Source organism: Strongylocentrotus purpuratus, unplaced genomic scaffold, assembly GCF_000002235.5.
Source record: "Strongylocentrotus purpuratus isolate Spur 01 unplaced genomic scaffold, Spur_5.0 spur5_contig_845, whole genome shotgun sequence".
Taxonomy (NCBI): Eukaryota; Metazoa; Echinodermata; class Echinoidea; order Camarodonta; family Strongylocentrotidae; genus Strongylocentrotus; species Strongylocentrotus purpuratus.
The window spans coordinates 518,214-533,583 of NW_022145552.1; the positions used below are offsets into that span (position 1 = coordinate 518,214).

General features: G+C 37.3%; 1 protein-coding gene across 3 annotated transcripts in view; it reads right to left on the reverse strand.

The window, feature by feature from the left end:
• The window catches only part of LOC100894086 (protein flightless-1 homolog), a 45,265-nt gene that overhangs the window by 12,705 nt on the left and 17,190 nt on the right, over nt 1-15,370 (reverse strand). For all 3 annotated transcript variants that reach the window (XM_030991426.1, XM_030991432.1, XM_030991436.1), the window contains 10 exons: nt 14,034-14,149; nt 13,321-13,388; nt 11,290-11,423; nt 10,716-10,828; nt 9,290-9,529; nt 8,699-8,814; nt 7,603-7,732; nt 6,828-6,909; nt 6,150-6,237; nt 5,316-5,429 (listed from right to left, as the gene is read on the reverse strand). In XM_030991426.1, coding sequence (XP_030847286.1) covers nt 5,316-5,429; nt 6,150-6,237; nt 6,828-6,909; nt 7,603-7,732; nt 8,699-8,814; nt 9,290-9,529; nt 10,716-10,828; nt 11,290-11,423; nt 13,321-13,388; nt 14,034-14,149 — 1,201 coding nt within the window. The remainder of the gene's footprint in view (nt 1-5,315; nt 5,430-6,149; nt 6,238-6,827; nt 6,910-7,602; nt 7,733-8,698; nt 8,815-9,289; nt 9,530-10,715; nt 10,829-11,289; nt 11,424-13,320; nt 13,389-14,033; nt 14,150-15,370) is intronic.

The window sequence follows — 15,370 nt, forward strand, 5'->3', positions numbered from 1 at the left end:
TCAATAACAAGTTACAGTTACTGTTTCAAGCTACTGAAATAATTGAATTTCACTAGCTGAGGGCAAATTTTTGCATCAAAAGTTTTAAGATACAGGAACCTGGTCATGTGAATATAACTCTCATCGATATGTACAGGAACGGAATGGACAGATATGTGGAGAACTAGATTAAACTAGAGTGATGTGGACAAGGATGGATTGAGTCCAGATAGATATGAAGGGCTTAGGGTGATATGTGAAATGGATTAATGAACAAGGATAAGATGAAAAAGGATTGATGAGAATTGGAATTACAGGGATATACATGAAGATATATCAGCAGGGATATGGGTTAACAGGAACAGAAACAGAATGGATTAGTGCAAGAAATAATGAAACATCAGTCTGTATATGACTGGAAAAGGGAATAGAAAGGATTAATGTGTAATAGACTGGTAATGACAACATGAAATAGATCTTGAATAGACTGCACTATGGATATGAGAAGAATGTGAGTGCCATGAACTATGTACATGTACATAACAGCGCGTTTTGTTTCGACAAACCTCCTTTTGTTTTTTACAAACCAGGTTTGTAAAAAACGTGTCATATGACGTACATAAACCTCGGTTTGTCAACAAACCTCCTTTGTGAATTCGGGCCACAATGTACATGGTGACTGAAATACATGTACAGTTGACTAGAAGACATACATGTACACCTATAAAGACACGCAAACAGATTCACAAGACGAAGGAACAAGAGGAAGACATACTGGAATACACCAGTGATACCAACAAACTAACAAAGAAATTTGTTTTTAATACATGTTGACAATATACAGACAATTAAACTGGCAGGATAATAGGCATACTCTGTCATTCCGTCACTTTATTTAATCTGTAATAGATACATGTGTAGACGTTTAAAAAATGGATGCATCACAAGATAATGAACAGGTAGATATATTTTTTTATAAACAAACAAACAAACGAGCATGAAAGATGCAAAACCCCTGGCGATGCTGATGACGATGCAACAATAGCAAACATTGGCAGGCAGCAGACATTCTCTTCCTCAACAATAACACAGATATCACAACCGGGATGCTTTATAGTAAAATGTTTTAGTCTCGTCACGACCCCTCGTGACCTCTGCCTTACCCCTGACCTCCTCCCGGTGGCAAGCGACAGGGTGACGCCGTACGTGACCCGCGTCGTGGCGACCCCGGGCCGTGGTGCTGCCCATACTGCGTGATCATCCGCTTGATGACCACCTCGGCAGTGCGAGTGTAATCCACGGCCAGGATCTCGTCCCACGACTCAAAGTGCTGTTTGAACATCTGCGGCTCGTAACTTTGGAGGGGAAGAAAATCTTTTTTTTTAGTACGGGGCCTTCATGTACATATAGGTTGATACACACAGCGTTTTGTCCATGGAGGAATTCTTAAAATTGAAGTTGCATATATCCGTTACTGCATCAAATTTCAACAAATGTCCTAATTAGCATACTGTAGGTGCATTAACATGTAGCTGAGCATGCATTGCAGTCATTGTTGTTTGACATTGATTTACCAAAAAGGCTCCTGTGCCAAAAAATGTACAACATGACCGAAAAAAATCTCTTTACATTTCTGCTACAAATCTACTACATTTAACATGTCACAACAAAATCAAATATGTAATATTTTGGTGATGTCTGAAGTTTTCTTGAAGCCAAGTCATAAGAAATGTACAGCCTGGTACTTTAAAACCTGCACACCATCAAAACCATTGCATGTACAATCAAAAAAACTTGTCAAGCAAAAAAAAGAGAAAAACCTTCAATTAAAAAAAGGCTAAAGAAAAGAAACGATAATCAATATAACTAATTGGCATATGATAAAGTAAAGAAGATTTTCAACTCCATACATGTACCTCACATATCAAAATGTACTGAACATGTATATCCAAAGTATGATTAAACTAGATGGAATTTTGACTGCGCGCAGTCGAAAATGATGCCTCCGCCACAGAGCAATTTAAACAAGTTTGGAGTTTAAATCTCCAGTGGTTCTTGAGATATCATGATAACAATCTCAATGTATGGAATTTCATAAGTTGACCTCTGTGACCCTTGGCCTTTGACCTACGTGCTCCAAAATCTAATCAGATTGTCTTCCTATGGTGATACACACTATCATTAAGTTTGAAGTTTAAATCTCCAGTGGTTCTTGAGATATTATGATATGGTGATACATACTATCATTAAGTTTGAAGTGAAAATTCTCCAGTGGTTCTTGAGATATCGCGATAACGATCTCAATGTATGGAATTTCATAAGTTGACCTCTGTGACCTTTGACCTTTGACCTACGTGCTCCAAAATCTAATCAGATTGTCTTCCTATGGTGATACACACTATCATTAAGTTTGAAGTTTAAATCTCCAGTGGTTCTTGAGATATTATGATAACAATCTCAATGTATGGAATTTCATAAGTTGACCTCTGTGACCCTTGACCTTTGACCTACGTGCTCCAAAATCTAATCAGATCGTCTTCCTATGGTGATACATACTATCCTTAAGTTTGAAGTTTTTACATCTCCAGTGGTTCTTGAGATATCATGATAACAATCTCAATGTATGGAATTTCATAAGTTGACCTCTATGACCCTTGACCTTTGACCTACGTGCTCCAAAATGTAATCAGATTGTTTTCCTATAGTGATACACACTATCACTAAGTTTGAAGTTTAAATCTTCAGTGGTTCTTGAGATATCATGATAACAATCTCAATGTATGGAATTTCATAAGTTGACCTCTATGACCCTTGACCTTTGACATACGTGCTCCAAAATCTAATCAGATCGTCTTCCTATGGTGATACATACTATCCTTAAGTTTGAAGTTTAAATCTCAAATGGTTCTTGAGATATCGCGCTAACAAACTCAATACAAGGAATTTCATAAGTTGACCTCTGTGACCTGTGACCTTTGACCTACGTACTCCAAAATCTAATCAGATCGTCTTCCTATGGTGATAAATACTATTCCCGAGTCTTAAGTTTAAATCTTAAGTGGTTCTTGAGATATTGTGATAACAATCAAACGGGACGGACGTACGGACGGACGGACGTACGGACGGCCAACCCGAAAACATGATGCCTCCGGCACCACCTTCGGTGACGGAGGCATAAAAAGAAATAAATGTACATGTATAATGCACTATGACTCTATTATAAAAAAATTTTTTTTAAAGTACAAGAAATAAGGTAGCAATGAAGTGCAGTGCTTTCATAAAATTATATAATCACTATCAAAATGTAACCAAAATTTAAAAAAATGAATAGCAACAAAAACAGTTATACGGAAGCTTTCCATCTTGCACTCATCGGAGTAAAAATCGTAAGAATGAACAGAAAGTCGAAAATCAGCCCATAGAAACGTAAGCTACAGGAACAATGCAGGCGCGAAAAACATAATGGGCTGTGATTGGCTGCCTGATATTAGATGTAACGCCAGCCGTTTAATGACAATGGGCTGTAGCAATGCTGGCTAGAACTACACAAGAGTCCTCACAAACTTCTGTCAGCACAGAGTAGGGTCAGTGAGCTGAATATAGGTGGCTTCCAGCAGATGAGTGAAACACGAAATACAAAATTGATGACATTGGCATAATTGCAATCAACAAACTATGAAATACAGGGTTTAGTCTTTTGTATTTTAAGAACGTTTATTTATTTGCCTTAGAAGAAATGATTGGGTGCTGCCTGCCAACATCACTTCAAAGAAATCAAACAAAAATCACTGAGGTATGCAAATGCACAGACAGCACACAATAAAGCAATGAAAATGAAAGAAAATTAATCCCATTCTGAATCATTCCTGAAGTATTGAAATGTCTAGACTTCTAAAATCTTTATTCCAAACAAGTTAAACAAATTTTGCATTTTGTAATTTAAATATAACAATTTTTTTTATTTTTTATTTAATCCTAAAAATATAGGGTAATACCAAATATTGTCCATAAATATTCCTGTTCATAATGTACACAAAAATTGAATTTCAAATCCTCATGCACATGGATCAATTAGTTATACAATGTTGTATTTGTGCAATTTTATTGAAGTGATTTGAAACTGAAATGGAATCTTTATATAAAATATCTAATGAATGCACACAGGGACAGTGCAAATGAAACAAAACAGTGCATAATCCAAATAAAAACACTAAGAGTAAAAAAAGAAAGATGAAATTGGAACGTTGATGAAGATGTATGAAATTTTGGAAGGAAACTGAAATACTAGGAAACCTGCTTTAGCAACCTGCATAGAAGGATCCAATTTCTATAAAACTGTTTCCTGTGAAAAAGGTTTATACTTCATTCAAACGTTATTGAAGGACCCTGTACATAAAGACCACCTGCCTATAAAGACTAATGATCTTTTCCCTCTTGAGTGGTCTTAATACACAGGTTTCAGTGTATAAAAGTGGTCATTATTAAGTGAGTGACCTTTTTTTTAAAGGACCTCTTGAACTCATTCGTTACTATAATAAAATAGCATTATGTAAAAATTGAGCTCAAATAAATGCATGCATATCAACATATTGGTTCATAAGAGAGTTCAATGGGGCACAAACATATCTTACATGAATTTTAAGTCTTATGCAGTGGGTTTCAAGGGCATTATCCTAAAGGCATTCATTCAGAAGTTACACATAGGGAAAGTCTCAATATCTATTTTAAAGCTATCAAATTCCATAACTGCAATAGAAAAGCCTAACAAATATCATGACTTAGAGAAGATGAAACAAAATATCATTTCCCATGCTCATTTGGCAACAGCAAGATGTTTACACATTAATGATAAATGAATTTCAGCAGGATACAAGAATAAAGGAAAACCGAGTCTCTAACTGCAGAATGTTCCTGGCGGCATCTTAAAGATAAGAAGGTCGAGGGTCACCTAACACATCCTATCCTACTACAATGAAAAAAGAAACTGGTATGAATGATCTCTCACACTTCACACAAAAGAGAGGCATGTTCTATTTAACCTGTTGAATACTGAATTGTTTAATTCCCATAGGCTTTATACAGGAGCCACACAGGTCCAGGAGTCAATGGGTTCAAGGTTTGTACCAGAGCTACTTGAGAGGGATAGTTACGTCACCAGATGTTGCTACTGATTGGTCAGGCATCTCATGAAGCTCCAAAATGGTTCCCTCTCATAGAGATTATATGTGGGAGGGGACTATTTGGAGCAACATGATTTGACCTATGACCCATCTCGTGTACGAGTAGATGCACATGTCACAACTCTCTCTCTCTCAATATGCTATGTTTGTACCTACCCTTCTAGTATCCTGATGACTGTAGCATTGGTAGGTCTGTTAAGCATAGAGCACAGCTCCTGGGACAGCTTCAGGGCGGCCGCACGCCACAGACGACTGCTCTTCCTTCCAATCCTGCAATAAAGGGCATGCAATGTTTACAAATATCACTCCTCTGCCGAAGGGAAAGAAGCAAAATAGCTCTGTATAATTATGACTGCTTCATTATATGGCAACTTTGCTCATTCCAAAGGGACAGAATTCAGTCATTTACACAACATTGTTACTATTAAATATGGGTCACGAAACAGGGCAAAGGCAAGTAGGTAATGCCTCAGTCACACCTTTGCGTATTTGGCTTACGTATTGCTGCATATTCATGGCAAGCCATTTTAACAATTATTCCTATTTCTCGATATCAAGAAATCAAATTCTTGATGTCAAGCATTACCATTGCTTTACAACAGAAAATCATTTCTCGATATCAAGAAATAGGAATAAATGTTTGAACGGCTTGCCATAAATACGCAGCAATACGCAAGCCAAATACGCAAAGGTGTAACTGAGGCATAAGGCAACCACAGGACCTATGGTAATAAAGAGTTTTAATGCTTTGTTAAAAATGTTGAATCTTAATTCGTTCAAATCCAATTTTTCAACATATCATAAAATAGAGTAGAAATATTTTTGCCTCTTTCCTATTTGTTCTGGTAAAATTGAATGCAAAGAGAAATCAACCTAAAATATTCCTGAGTACGTGGACAGAGAAAGTTCTGACGTTTTCTTATCTTATCTTTTCTTTTATGAAATGACATCTACATGTGCTTGCATTGAAGCATCAGTCCCATTACTTACCATATAAAGACATCAGCATTGCAATCCAAGATGTACACATTCTTGGTTTCTAGTACTGTTTGGTGAGGCTTCCCTTTGGGTAGTTCCACTAAAGAGAAACAAACAGAGCATGTGATTTAGATTCACAGGTATTAAAGCCCATCTGCACTAATTTGGCCAGGAGGGATTAGACCATCCAGCGTGGTCACTGACAGGTGGTTATCTCACTAACTCAGCTCTCAATTAACATAAGAAAAAGAGGATCATGGGGGACTAACGGGCACCGCTTATGCATTGTTTTCTATATAGAGGGAGCAAGTAGCTACAAGTAGTGCAGTGGGGCTCTAACATGTACAGTATATTCATACATAGGACAATTAGTACCATATACAACCAATAATGGACTCCATTATTGCAGGCAAGCCTCTTCATCATATATATGGAATTATCTTCAAGTATCGATACCAAAATCTCTAATTGTCCAATTGGGCATGAGCCCTTCTTATTTGCTTGCCGGTCAGCAGCATTTTTTTTGCCCAGGTAATGCAGGCAGAATTGTCTGTAAAAAATGAAGATGACCATAACTAAAATTGACGATTATATCATATTGCACATACTTTTACAAACACGTACGATGTACATGTATAAACCCTTTAAACCCAAACCTAAATTTTGACAGGAATTTGACTAAGGACTAACCTTGTGGCAGTTCTAGGTATCCCGTTCCTAGACCAACTTTGTAGAGCCTTGGTTTGTCAGGGGTGAAGGATTCCAGCCAGTCCTGCAATCAAATTAAATAAAAAGTGAAACATACAACTGTATGTCATGTCTATAAACTCATTGGTGCTGTCTCAAAGAAGAAATAATGTACCTCTCTCCTTTTCTCCACTCCTCCCCCTCCCCCTTCATCACTCCCTCCCTCCCCACCCATATCTTCCTCTCAATACTCTTACTCTGTAAAAATAATATTCAATGTACAAAAACAAGTTAAAAGTCAAATGCCCAATCCTTCACTTAAAACCACTGTACGAAAATGTAGTGCTTTTGGAATAATAAATCAAATCTCATTAACTCAAATTCATTATTGCTTTCATTCCCTATTCAGAAATGTCACATACACATGTAGATCTACCGTAAAATAACACAAGAAACAAATACAATATTATACAAATACACTTTTTGTAATCTCCCGAATGGTACAATTTCCTGCCAGATAAGAAGAGAGCAAACATAGTTTCTATAATTTATACGCCATCAAGTACCTTTATAACAGGAATAATTTTATTTAGTATCCTCAGATACTAGTCGGAGGTATATCTTATTGTCTCTGTTCATTTATACATTTCAATCTTTGCCTGGTAATCAATTCAATTATAGAAAGCAGAAAAAACAAGCATCTGTCTGCATTTGTCTCAAGGCAAGATTTCCCACAAATGGCATGACAATGACTTGGAGACTTATTCTTAGTCCTTACCTGTGGTACAAAGTCTTCTCGGTAGCCTCCGATAGGCTCCCAGAACTCCTCCACCTCACTACCCTGGTACATCATGGTGATCTTGGCATTGTTCTTACGCTCCATCTTGTTGATCTTCTCACACATCAACCTAGATAAAGAGAAATACAGAGTGGAGATGGATTAGAAGGCCTTAGATGTTGTGATTGAAGACGTGAAGAGTTGTGATAGATTTAAAGGTGAAGTCCAACCTGATATTAGGTTGGTGTTTAATGGTAGAAGCAGAAAAATGAGAGGAACAGGTCAGTGAAAGTTTGAGCAAATTCTGATTAACAATAAGAAAGTTATGAATTTTTGGATTTGCGATCGATCTAACACAAATTGGCAACTCTATGACATATCCTGTGAGCTCCCCTCTCATTTGCTATGTACTAACAAAAATCAGAAATTTTTCTTTTTCCTCAAGAAAATAGTCAATTATACATGCACCCTAAATAAAAGTATTGCAAATATGTTACTATTCAATCCCTGTATGGAAAAAAGCTTTTCCACCATCATTTTACAACCACTGTAATTCAGGCAGTGTCCCTTATGCTTCACCCCGTTGATCTTTTTGCACGGCAACCAAGAAATAGGTGAATCTATCTAAGTTAATCTGTATCTAAATTACAAATGACCCCAAAATATATAAGATATAATATAAATAACGGAAATTTCCAATACAAGATGATAATTTACAGGCCTATTCGTATAACATCAATGCTTTGATGACTGACATATCTTTCTTGTATTAGTAATGTTAAGAACGTCTGTGTCATGTCCAAATCTTACTCTGCATAACAACAGGCAACAGACCATTTCAGTTGACTTTTAGATGAAGACCTGACCCTTGTAAATGAGATGGCCATCGCAGCCATCAGGATAGAAGAACTTGATTTAATTAAATTTAATGTAGGAACTTTACATTAATCTTGATCTAAGGAGACACGAACGAACAAGTAGACTTTCGTCACCTGTAGAAAGTCTATGGAGCATTGTACTAGACATGTTTGTGAAATGTAGGCATTTTCGTTGGTTACCAGCAAAATGGAGGTAATCTACGTCGGACGTGACATACCTGGCCTTCGACCTTGTGATGGGATTTGACTTCTGTCCATACCAGATGAAGATGTCCATCCCATTATCCAGCACAAACACATACTTAGGGTCCAACGATTCATGATCCATTGGAACCTGTTAGGGTACATAGTGACAAAGGCAAACATTATCAATAACATGATATACACACTACAAGAAGTTTTTAAATAAATGATGCTTTTGATTGATAACCCCCAAACTACAACACATTAAAATTGTCATATTTTTCTGGAGTAGATTTATGGTGTTGACTGCGTAATTAGTGTACCGGTATGTGTATGTTGAGTATCTACATATTAAACATGTAGAAGATTTTCCATTTTTGAGAGGGATATACATAAGGATGTATTTTAAGAATATATAAAAAGAAGGGGGACTTCTCACAATATATTTCTGAAGTGAATGATCATTCACATTGAAGGGATCATTTTCTATTCCAGACGGCTAGGTGCCCTCGTACTCTATTACTGTCTCATCGTGGGTTAGGGGTGGTATGATAATTAAGCAAGGGGAAATAAGGGGAAACTACCAACAAAAAAAGGAAACATTTGTCAATGATTGTTTCTCTTACAGCTTCAAGGTGCAGACTCTGTGTGCCCGATGCCCGGTACATCCTGGCAGTGTATGTATTCTCTTCCACCGAATAGAAGCCGCTAGCTGTACCACCCTCTATGTAGGCGATGCCGTGATCGAACAGCTCCATGAACTCGTCGCTCTCATCCCCCATCTCCTCTCGGATGGATCGCGTCCTGGTAGCCAGCATGTTGCGGAGGTTGACAGCGTGCATCGCCGAGCATGCCTTCTTGTCCAGCTGTATGTGGGAGAATAAAAATGAAACGGCTAAATTATGATAAAATATTAAAGCCCCACTGCACTACTTATTGCTACTTGCGCCCTCTATATGGCAGACAATGCCTTATCGGTGCCTGTTCGTCCCCCATGATCCCCTTTTTCTTATGTTAATTGAGAGCTGATTTGATGAGATAACCACCTGTCAGTGACCTTGCAGGAACGTCTAATCCCCCTGGCCAAACTAGTGCATACAGGCTTTAATGGACAACAATACCATTTTGCTTAAAGGTAAAGACCAGTATTGGAAACGCCCCAATTTCAAAAAATGACATGAAAGCTCTTATTACCAATCATGTGAAAGAATAAGTTTTGACTAATACATGATAACAAATTTGCCGGGAAACCGCCTACTAATTGATATATTTGGTAAATTAGTTTATCTAAATGGTCTGTGAGAGATAAACGCATGTGTCGCGCAAGTGTGCGTTTAGTCCCATATACATCTTTCTGTGTACAGTTCTTGTAACTTTACGAAGACTGGGCCATATTTCTTATCATTTTGATGATTCCAGAACCTTGCAGTACACACCAATACTTATATGCTAGATGATCAACCTTTTCTGATCGATTCCACGTTTCTTTCACAATGCAATCGCATGACCATAACTGGTCTTTACCTTTAACATTTTTTTTTTAAAGAACAAAATTACATAATATCGAAGGCTACAGCATCTCTCCCACCTCTATGTAGGTTACAATTTGAGCGACTTGTTGACTTTGGTAAATTATTTGAATTACACTTGTAGTATACAAAGGTTTTATTGAACCAAAGTTGCCTTTTAAGATTTTTGTAAAATTTTGTTACAGGCTATACAAATATGAAGAATCTGCATTTTGTTTTTTGCAGTGGTTGTCTGACTTCATGAATGGTTTCAATTTTTTTCAAGGAAGATATTCGGGTGACTGAGATTAAAATTAAGGAGACGCGATGGAATAGTGAAAAGCAGTGGTCTTGTAATTGCGAGGTCCCAGGTATGAAACCAAGTCGATGCACTAGTGTCCTTTTTGTTAGACATTAGGCCCTCGGCAAGGACTTAAAGCTGTTGGTCCCCTGGTTGCAATACTTACAAGCACACACATGCTTTCTTAGCAGTCAGGTAAAACAAACTATCAAACCAAATGGAAGAAAATGATTTTCAACTCACCGATGAGGATTGTCCAATCCAGTAGAAGATCTGCCAGTTCAGGTTCTGGGAACTGTCCAAGAATGTCTGGAGAATGATGTAGCAGTCAGCCTCGTAAAACTTGCCATACAAGGCTATGGCAGGGAGAGGAAGAGAGAAGGAAGATTTGGGATTATAATGTATGGTACAGATACTATCTAACATTTTGAAAAAGTACATGTACAGAAATGTAAGAGGAAACATCCATGAAACTTTCAAGAACCAAAAGATCCATGCCAAACTTATGAGTCGGTTTCAGGACACTATTCCCTTTGTAAGGATGGATATGATGTTAAAGTCTAGTGAATATACCAAAGGAAAGTAAAATTCTTGTAGAAAACTATACAAGAATAATAAAGCAGAAAAATCAGAGAAGCAGACATAAAATAATAAAGTTATGAAAGTCCTCATCGAGACAATATTACTAGGTATTAAACAAGACATGTAAATATTATAATCACTACTAATGCTACGATTAGAACACTGCTTTATCTATAAATTGTGGTATATGTATATTCTGATATCATAACTCTTTTGATATACATGTAGAACGTACCCTCCTCCACCTGTATAGGGATAAAATTCTCTATCTGCCAGATATGAAGGCCTGGTTCAGTCCCGCAATTAGCTGCAAAAAAGTCTGCGTAGTCTAGTTGGGGCCTTTCAAGTGCATCGATCCAGCTCTTGGGTCTATAGGAGAATGAGAAGATGTTCAAGGCGAAACATAAAGAGTTAGGAGTTAAAGGGTTTTTTGATACTCAAATGGAAATAGTGCTGAATGTGTCAACAATGTGATGGTCAGAAAGATGGAAAGAAAAGACACCCTAACAAAAGCAACAAGACATGCAATACCTCCCCCCCCCCTCCTTCCCATGAATTTATATCTAAATCTAGCAACAATCTGGGCAAGATCAGCCGATCAGTTTATTACAAAAAAAAGAGGGAGGACATTTGTCCTGTACAAACTACCAATAATAAATCAGCTTGAAACTTTGTGATTAAAGAATGTAAACAAAAAGACTACAAAGAATAATCATTACATATGATTATAAAGAGATCATTTGTATACAGCACATGCTCAATGATGTCCCTGAGGTACTGGGAAAGTACACTGATTCACTGAATCAACCTTAGTGGATACGTCACCAGGCTGTGGATCACAAGGTCCCGGTTCGAGTCCCACCGAGGCACTAATGTCCTTTGGCAAGATATTAATCTACATGTGCCACAACTGACCCAGGTGATGTTAATGGTTTCCTTGAAATGGAAGAGCGCCGTAATGGCAGCCATGATAAAGCCAGGGTACGAATTGCAGAGCGCAATGAGAGTCAAGTCTGTCCATAGACATGAGCGCTTTACAAGAACTCACCAACTGTATTATCTTTTTTATATCAAGATACTGAGAAATATCACAGATGTGTTGCTTGCCATAATCATCTTTCAAAGCAAAATAGGTTCCTCAGATAACGACATGAATGCTTAAATCATAATACAGATATGGCATGCAGTTGGTACATGAAACACTACTATCGTGCAAGTACACAAAAACACTTTACCAAGGCAAAATACATGTAAAGATTAGATATTTACAAAATATAGTGGCACAGATATGTAACTGTATACGCAGTATTGTAATTTACAGTACTGTCAGGACATGTACATGTACAAAAATAATAAAGTACAGTACTACTGACTCATCTGAAGGAACAACATTAAGATATAAAAATACATTAAATAATTTTTTTTTAAAGTTCTTACGTAATAATCAAACGAAAATGACATGTACAAGACACAATATACAAACAGAACAAAGCACAAATAAATTTACAAGTAGGTCTTACATATATTTTTTCCTCATTATTACATACGATACATAAAATCATATGCAATATAGTTGTGCAGCTATGCAGAATATGTATTTTGGATCCATCTAAACACGTTTCATGCATGTTAGTTACCTTCTGAACACTACAATCTGCTCTGAGCGTCTTCTTCTCATCCTTATGAAGAGTCGGTAGATTATTTCAAAAATTGACAGAATTACAGCAGTAAATTCATCACAAAACAATGTCTAAAAAATTATAACTCAAATTAAAGAGTTACAGAAAGTATCACACACACCCATAACCTTTGAAAAAAAGTTTGAATGCCCTTACATTTCCACAATTATGCAAAGCTGACAATTTTTTTTTTAAGTAGTAGAGCTGTCGACATTTCAATAATCAAATTGAATTAACAGCAAAAATAAAGGAACAAATTAATGTTTGTTTATTGGTAAAAAAATGTCTGCTAATTTAAAATACATAAAGGGGAAAAAAGGGGAAACGAGTGTAAACCACATACATGGAACTTTGTTTTACAGATTCAAGCACTCTGTAACCCACTAAATTCCATTTAAGTTCCATGTTAAATTCATCTCTTATGGTAATTTCAGTCCCAGAATTTCTCCTGCCAAGCAATCGATTAAAATCTGGATGATTATCAAAATAAGTCGCAAGTAAACTACCTAGAAAACTTTGATCTGGGTATACGTAAGTTCATATGATTCTTCAAAATGTAAAGAAATGGAAAGACGGATTGAACTCACTTGACTTCTGATTCATCTTCGTCTGCCGCTGGCCCTTCATTCTTCTCCTTGGCAAGGTCACTCATACCCTACAAGTACAACATACAAAGGTCAAAGGTCAAAGGTTATGCCAATGATGATTACAATGCCAACCCCTCCAAGCCCACTTGTGTTCACTGCATTACTGTTCAAAATGAACTTCTGAGATTCAAATTTCTGACATTTGAATCATTATTTATATTGCTACATCGTAAACAAAAACAGTTGTATCTAACGTGTATCTTTAAACAAAATTCCCTGACATTTTATTCAGGAAGATTACAAGTAGATTTTTTCATGTTCAATTATGGAACATGAAAAATAATACCGGTAATAAATAATAATAATTGAACAGGATTTACTCATAACCCTCATATTACAATCACCAGCAACAGAATCACAATCATTAGCAGTAAAAGCACCATCACCACCATTGCATACAGCAAATAACCATCATCATCACCATCACCATCACCACTGCATCATGGGACACTATCATCACTCCATCATCATCATCCTCATCACCACAATCATCATCACCACCACCACCACCATCACCTACACTACCACCACCACCACCACCACCACAATCACCACCGCCCACCACCACCGCCCACCACCACCGCCCACCACCACCACCACCTTCACTACCACCCCACCACTCCTACCTCCTTCATCATCCAACCATTACTTACCTTGAGCACCTGATCCTGTTTGTCCTGTCCAGCCTTTGCTGCTTGTGCCTTGGCAGTCTGCATCTGCATCCTCTTTTCCCTCAGTCTACGCTTGCGTGCAAGGGCGTCCTTAGCACCTGCAACATAGTACCAGAACATTGACAAAAGATAACTACAGCTTTAAAGCCCGTCTGCACTAGTTTGGTCCCCCCCTGGACTAGACCTCCCTGCAAGGTCAGTAACAGGTGGTTATCTCATCAACTCAGCTCTCAATTAAACATATTAAGAAAAAGGGGATCACGAGGGACCAACAGGCACTGATTAGGCATTGTTTGCTATATAGAGGGCGCAAGTAGCTATAAGTAGTGCAGTGGGGCTTTAATACTAGTCTTGATGTGGAATGGTTAATGTGTCTGTGATGGATGTCTAAAAGACACCCTTCAATTTGTTTGAAAGTCTTGTTCTGTAGCTGAATTGACCACAGATCCACTGCAGAATCTTTATGAAAGTCTGCAAACATGCTTTTAAAACCAAGACATTACATTTCCTGTTTAGGTTTTATCTAACATAACAAAGTACAGATCATGAACATGTAAGATTGATATGCAACATGAAATACTTTTATTTCCCCCAATCATATTCCTCTACTTCCTGAGCAGCATTTTGACACCATTTTGCTTCTCAAAGCAAAGTCTTTTGATTTGGGGTGTCTTTTCTTATTCCCATCATAATCCAGGGACAAAATTACATGTACCGGTATAATCTCACATCGATTAGGATTATGAATCAGTTTTTTGCAACACCACAAAAACCCTCTGTGAACAAGGTCCTCTGTGTTTGAAACTCTGAGAAGTCATGGAGGCCATCTCAGAGCGACTTAGTATCACAGTAATCTACATGTACGTGATGGGTTAAAATATCCTTAACCCTAACCCTAACCCAAAAGATTAATTTTGTAGGTAGAATCATTTAATGAATTATATAAACTAAATAACATGAGATGCCGCATACTTGGTGACTTTCAGAATTGAAAAGAGGCATTACTTCTGAATTAGTTGACAACAAATTTACATAAAAACAAAACATTGCTGGCCTGGTGAACTTCCTGTGTGTGATGGAGGCACTACTACAAATCTAAAATCTACAAAATGAGTTTGCACTTGGCTATAACGTTCAAACTACAGAAACAAAACGTTGCCTACCTGGCAAGCATCCTGCCTGCAATGGAGGCCCTATTACACATCTCACATGAAAGTGAGTTTACACTTAACTCAATAATGTTTTAACTACAGACATTTAATGCTACTTATACCTGCTGAATACTATAAATCTCATAAGAAAGTGAGTGTACACTTGGT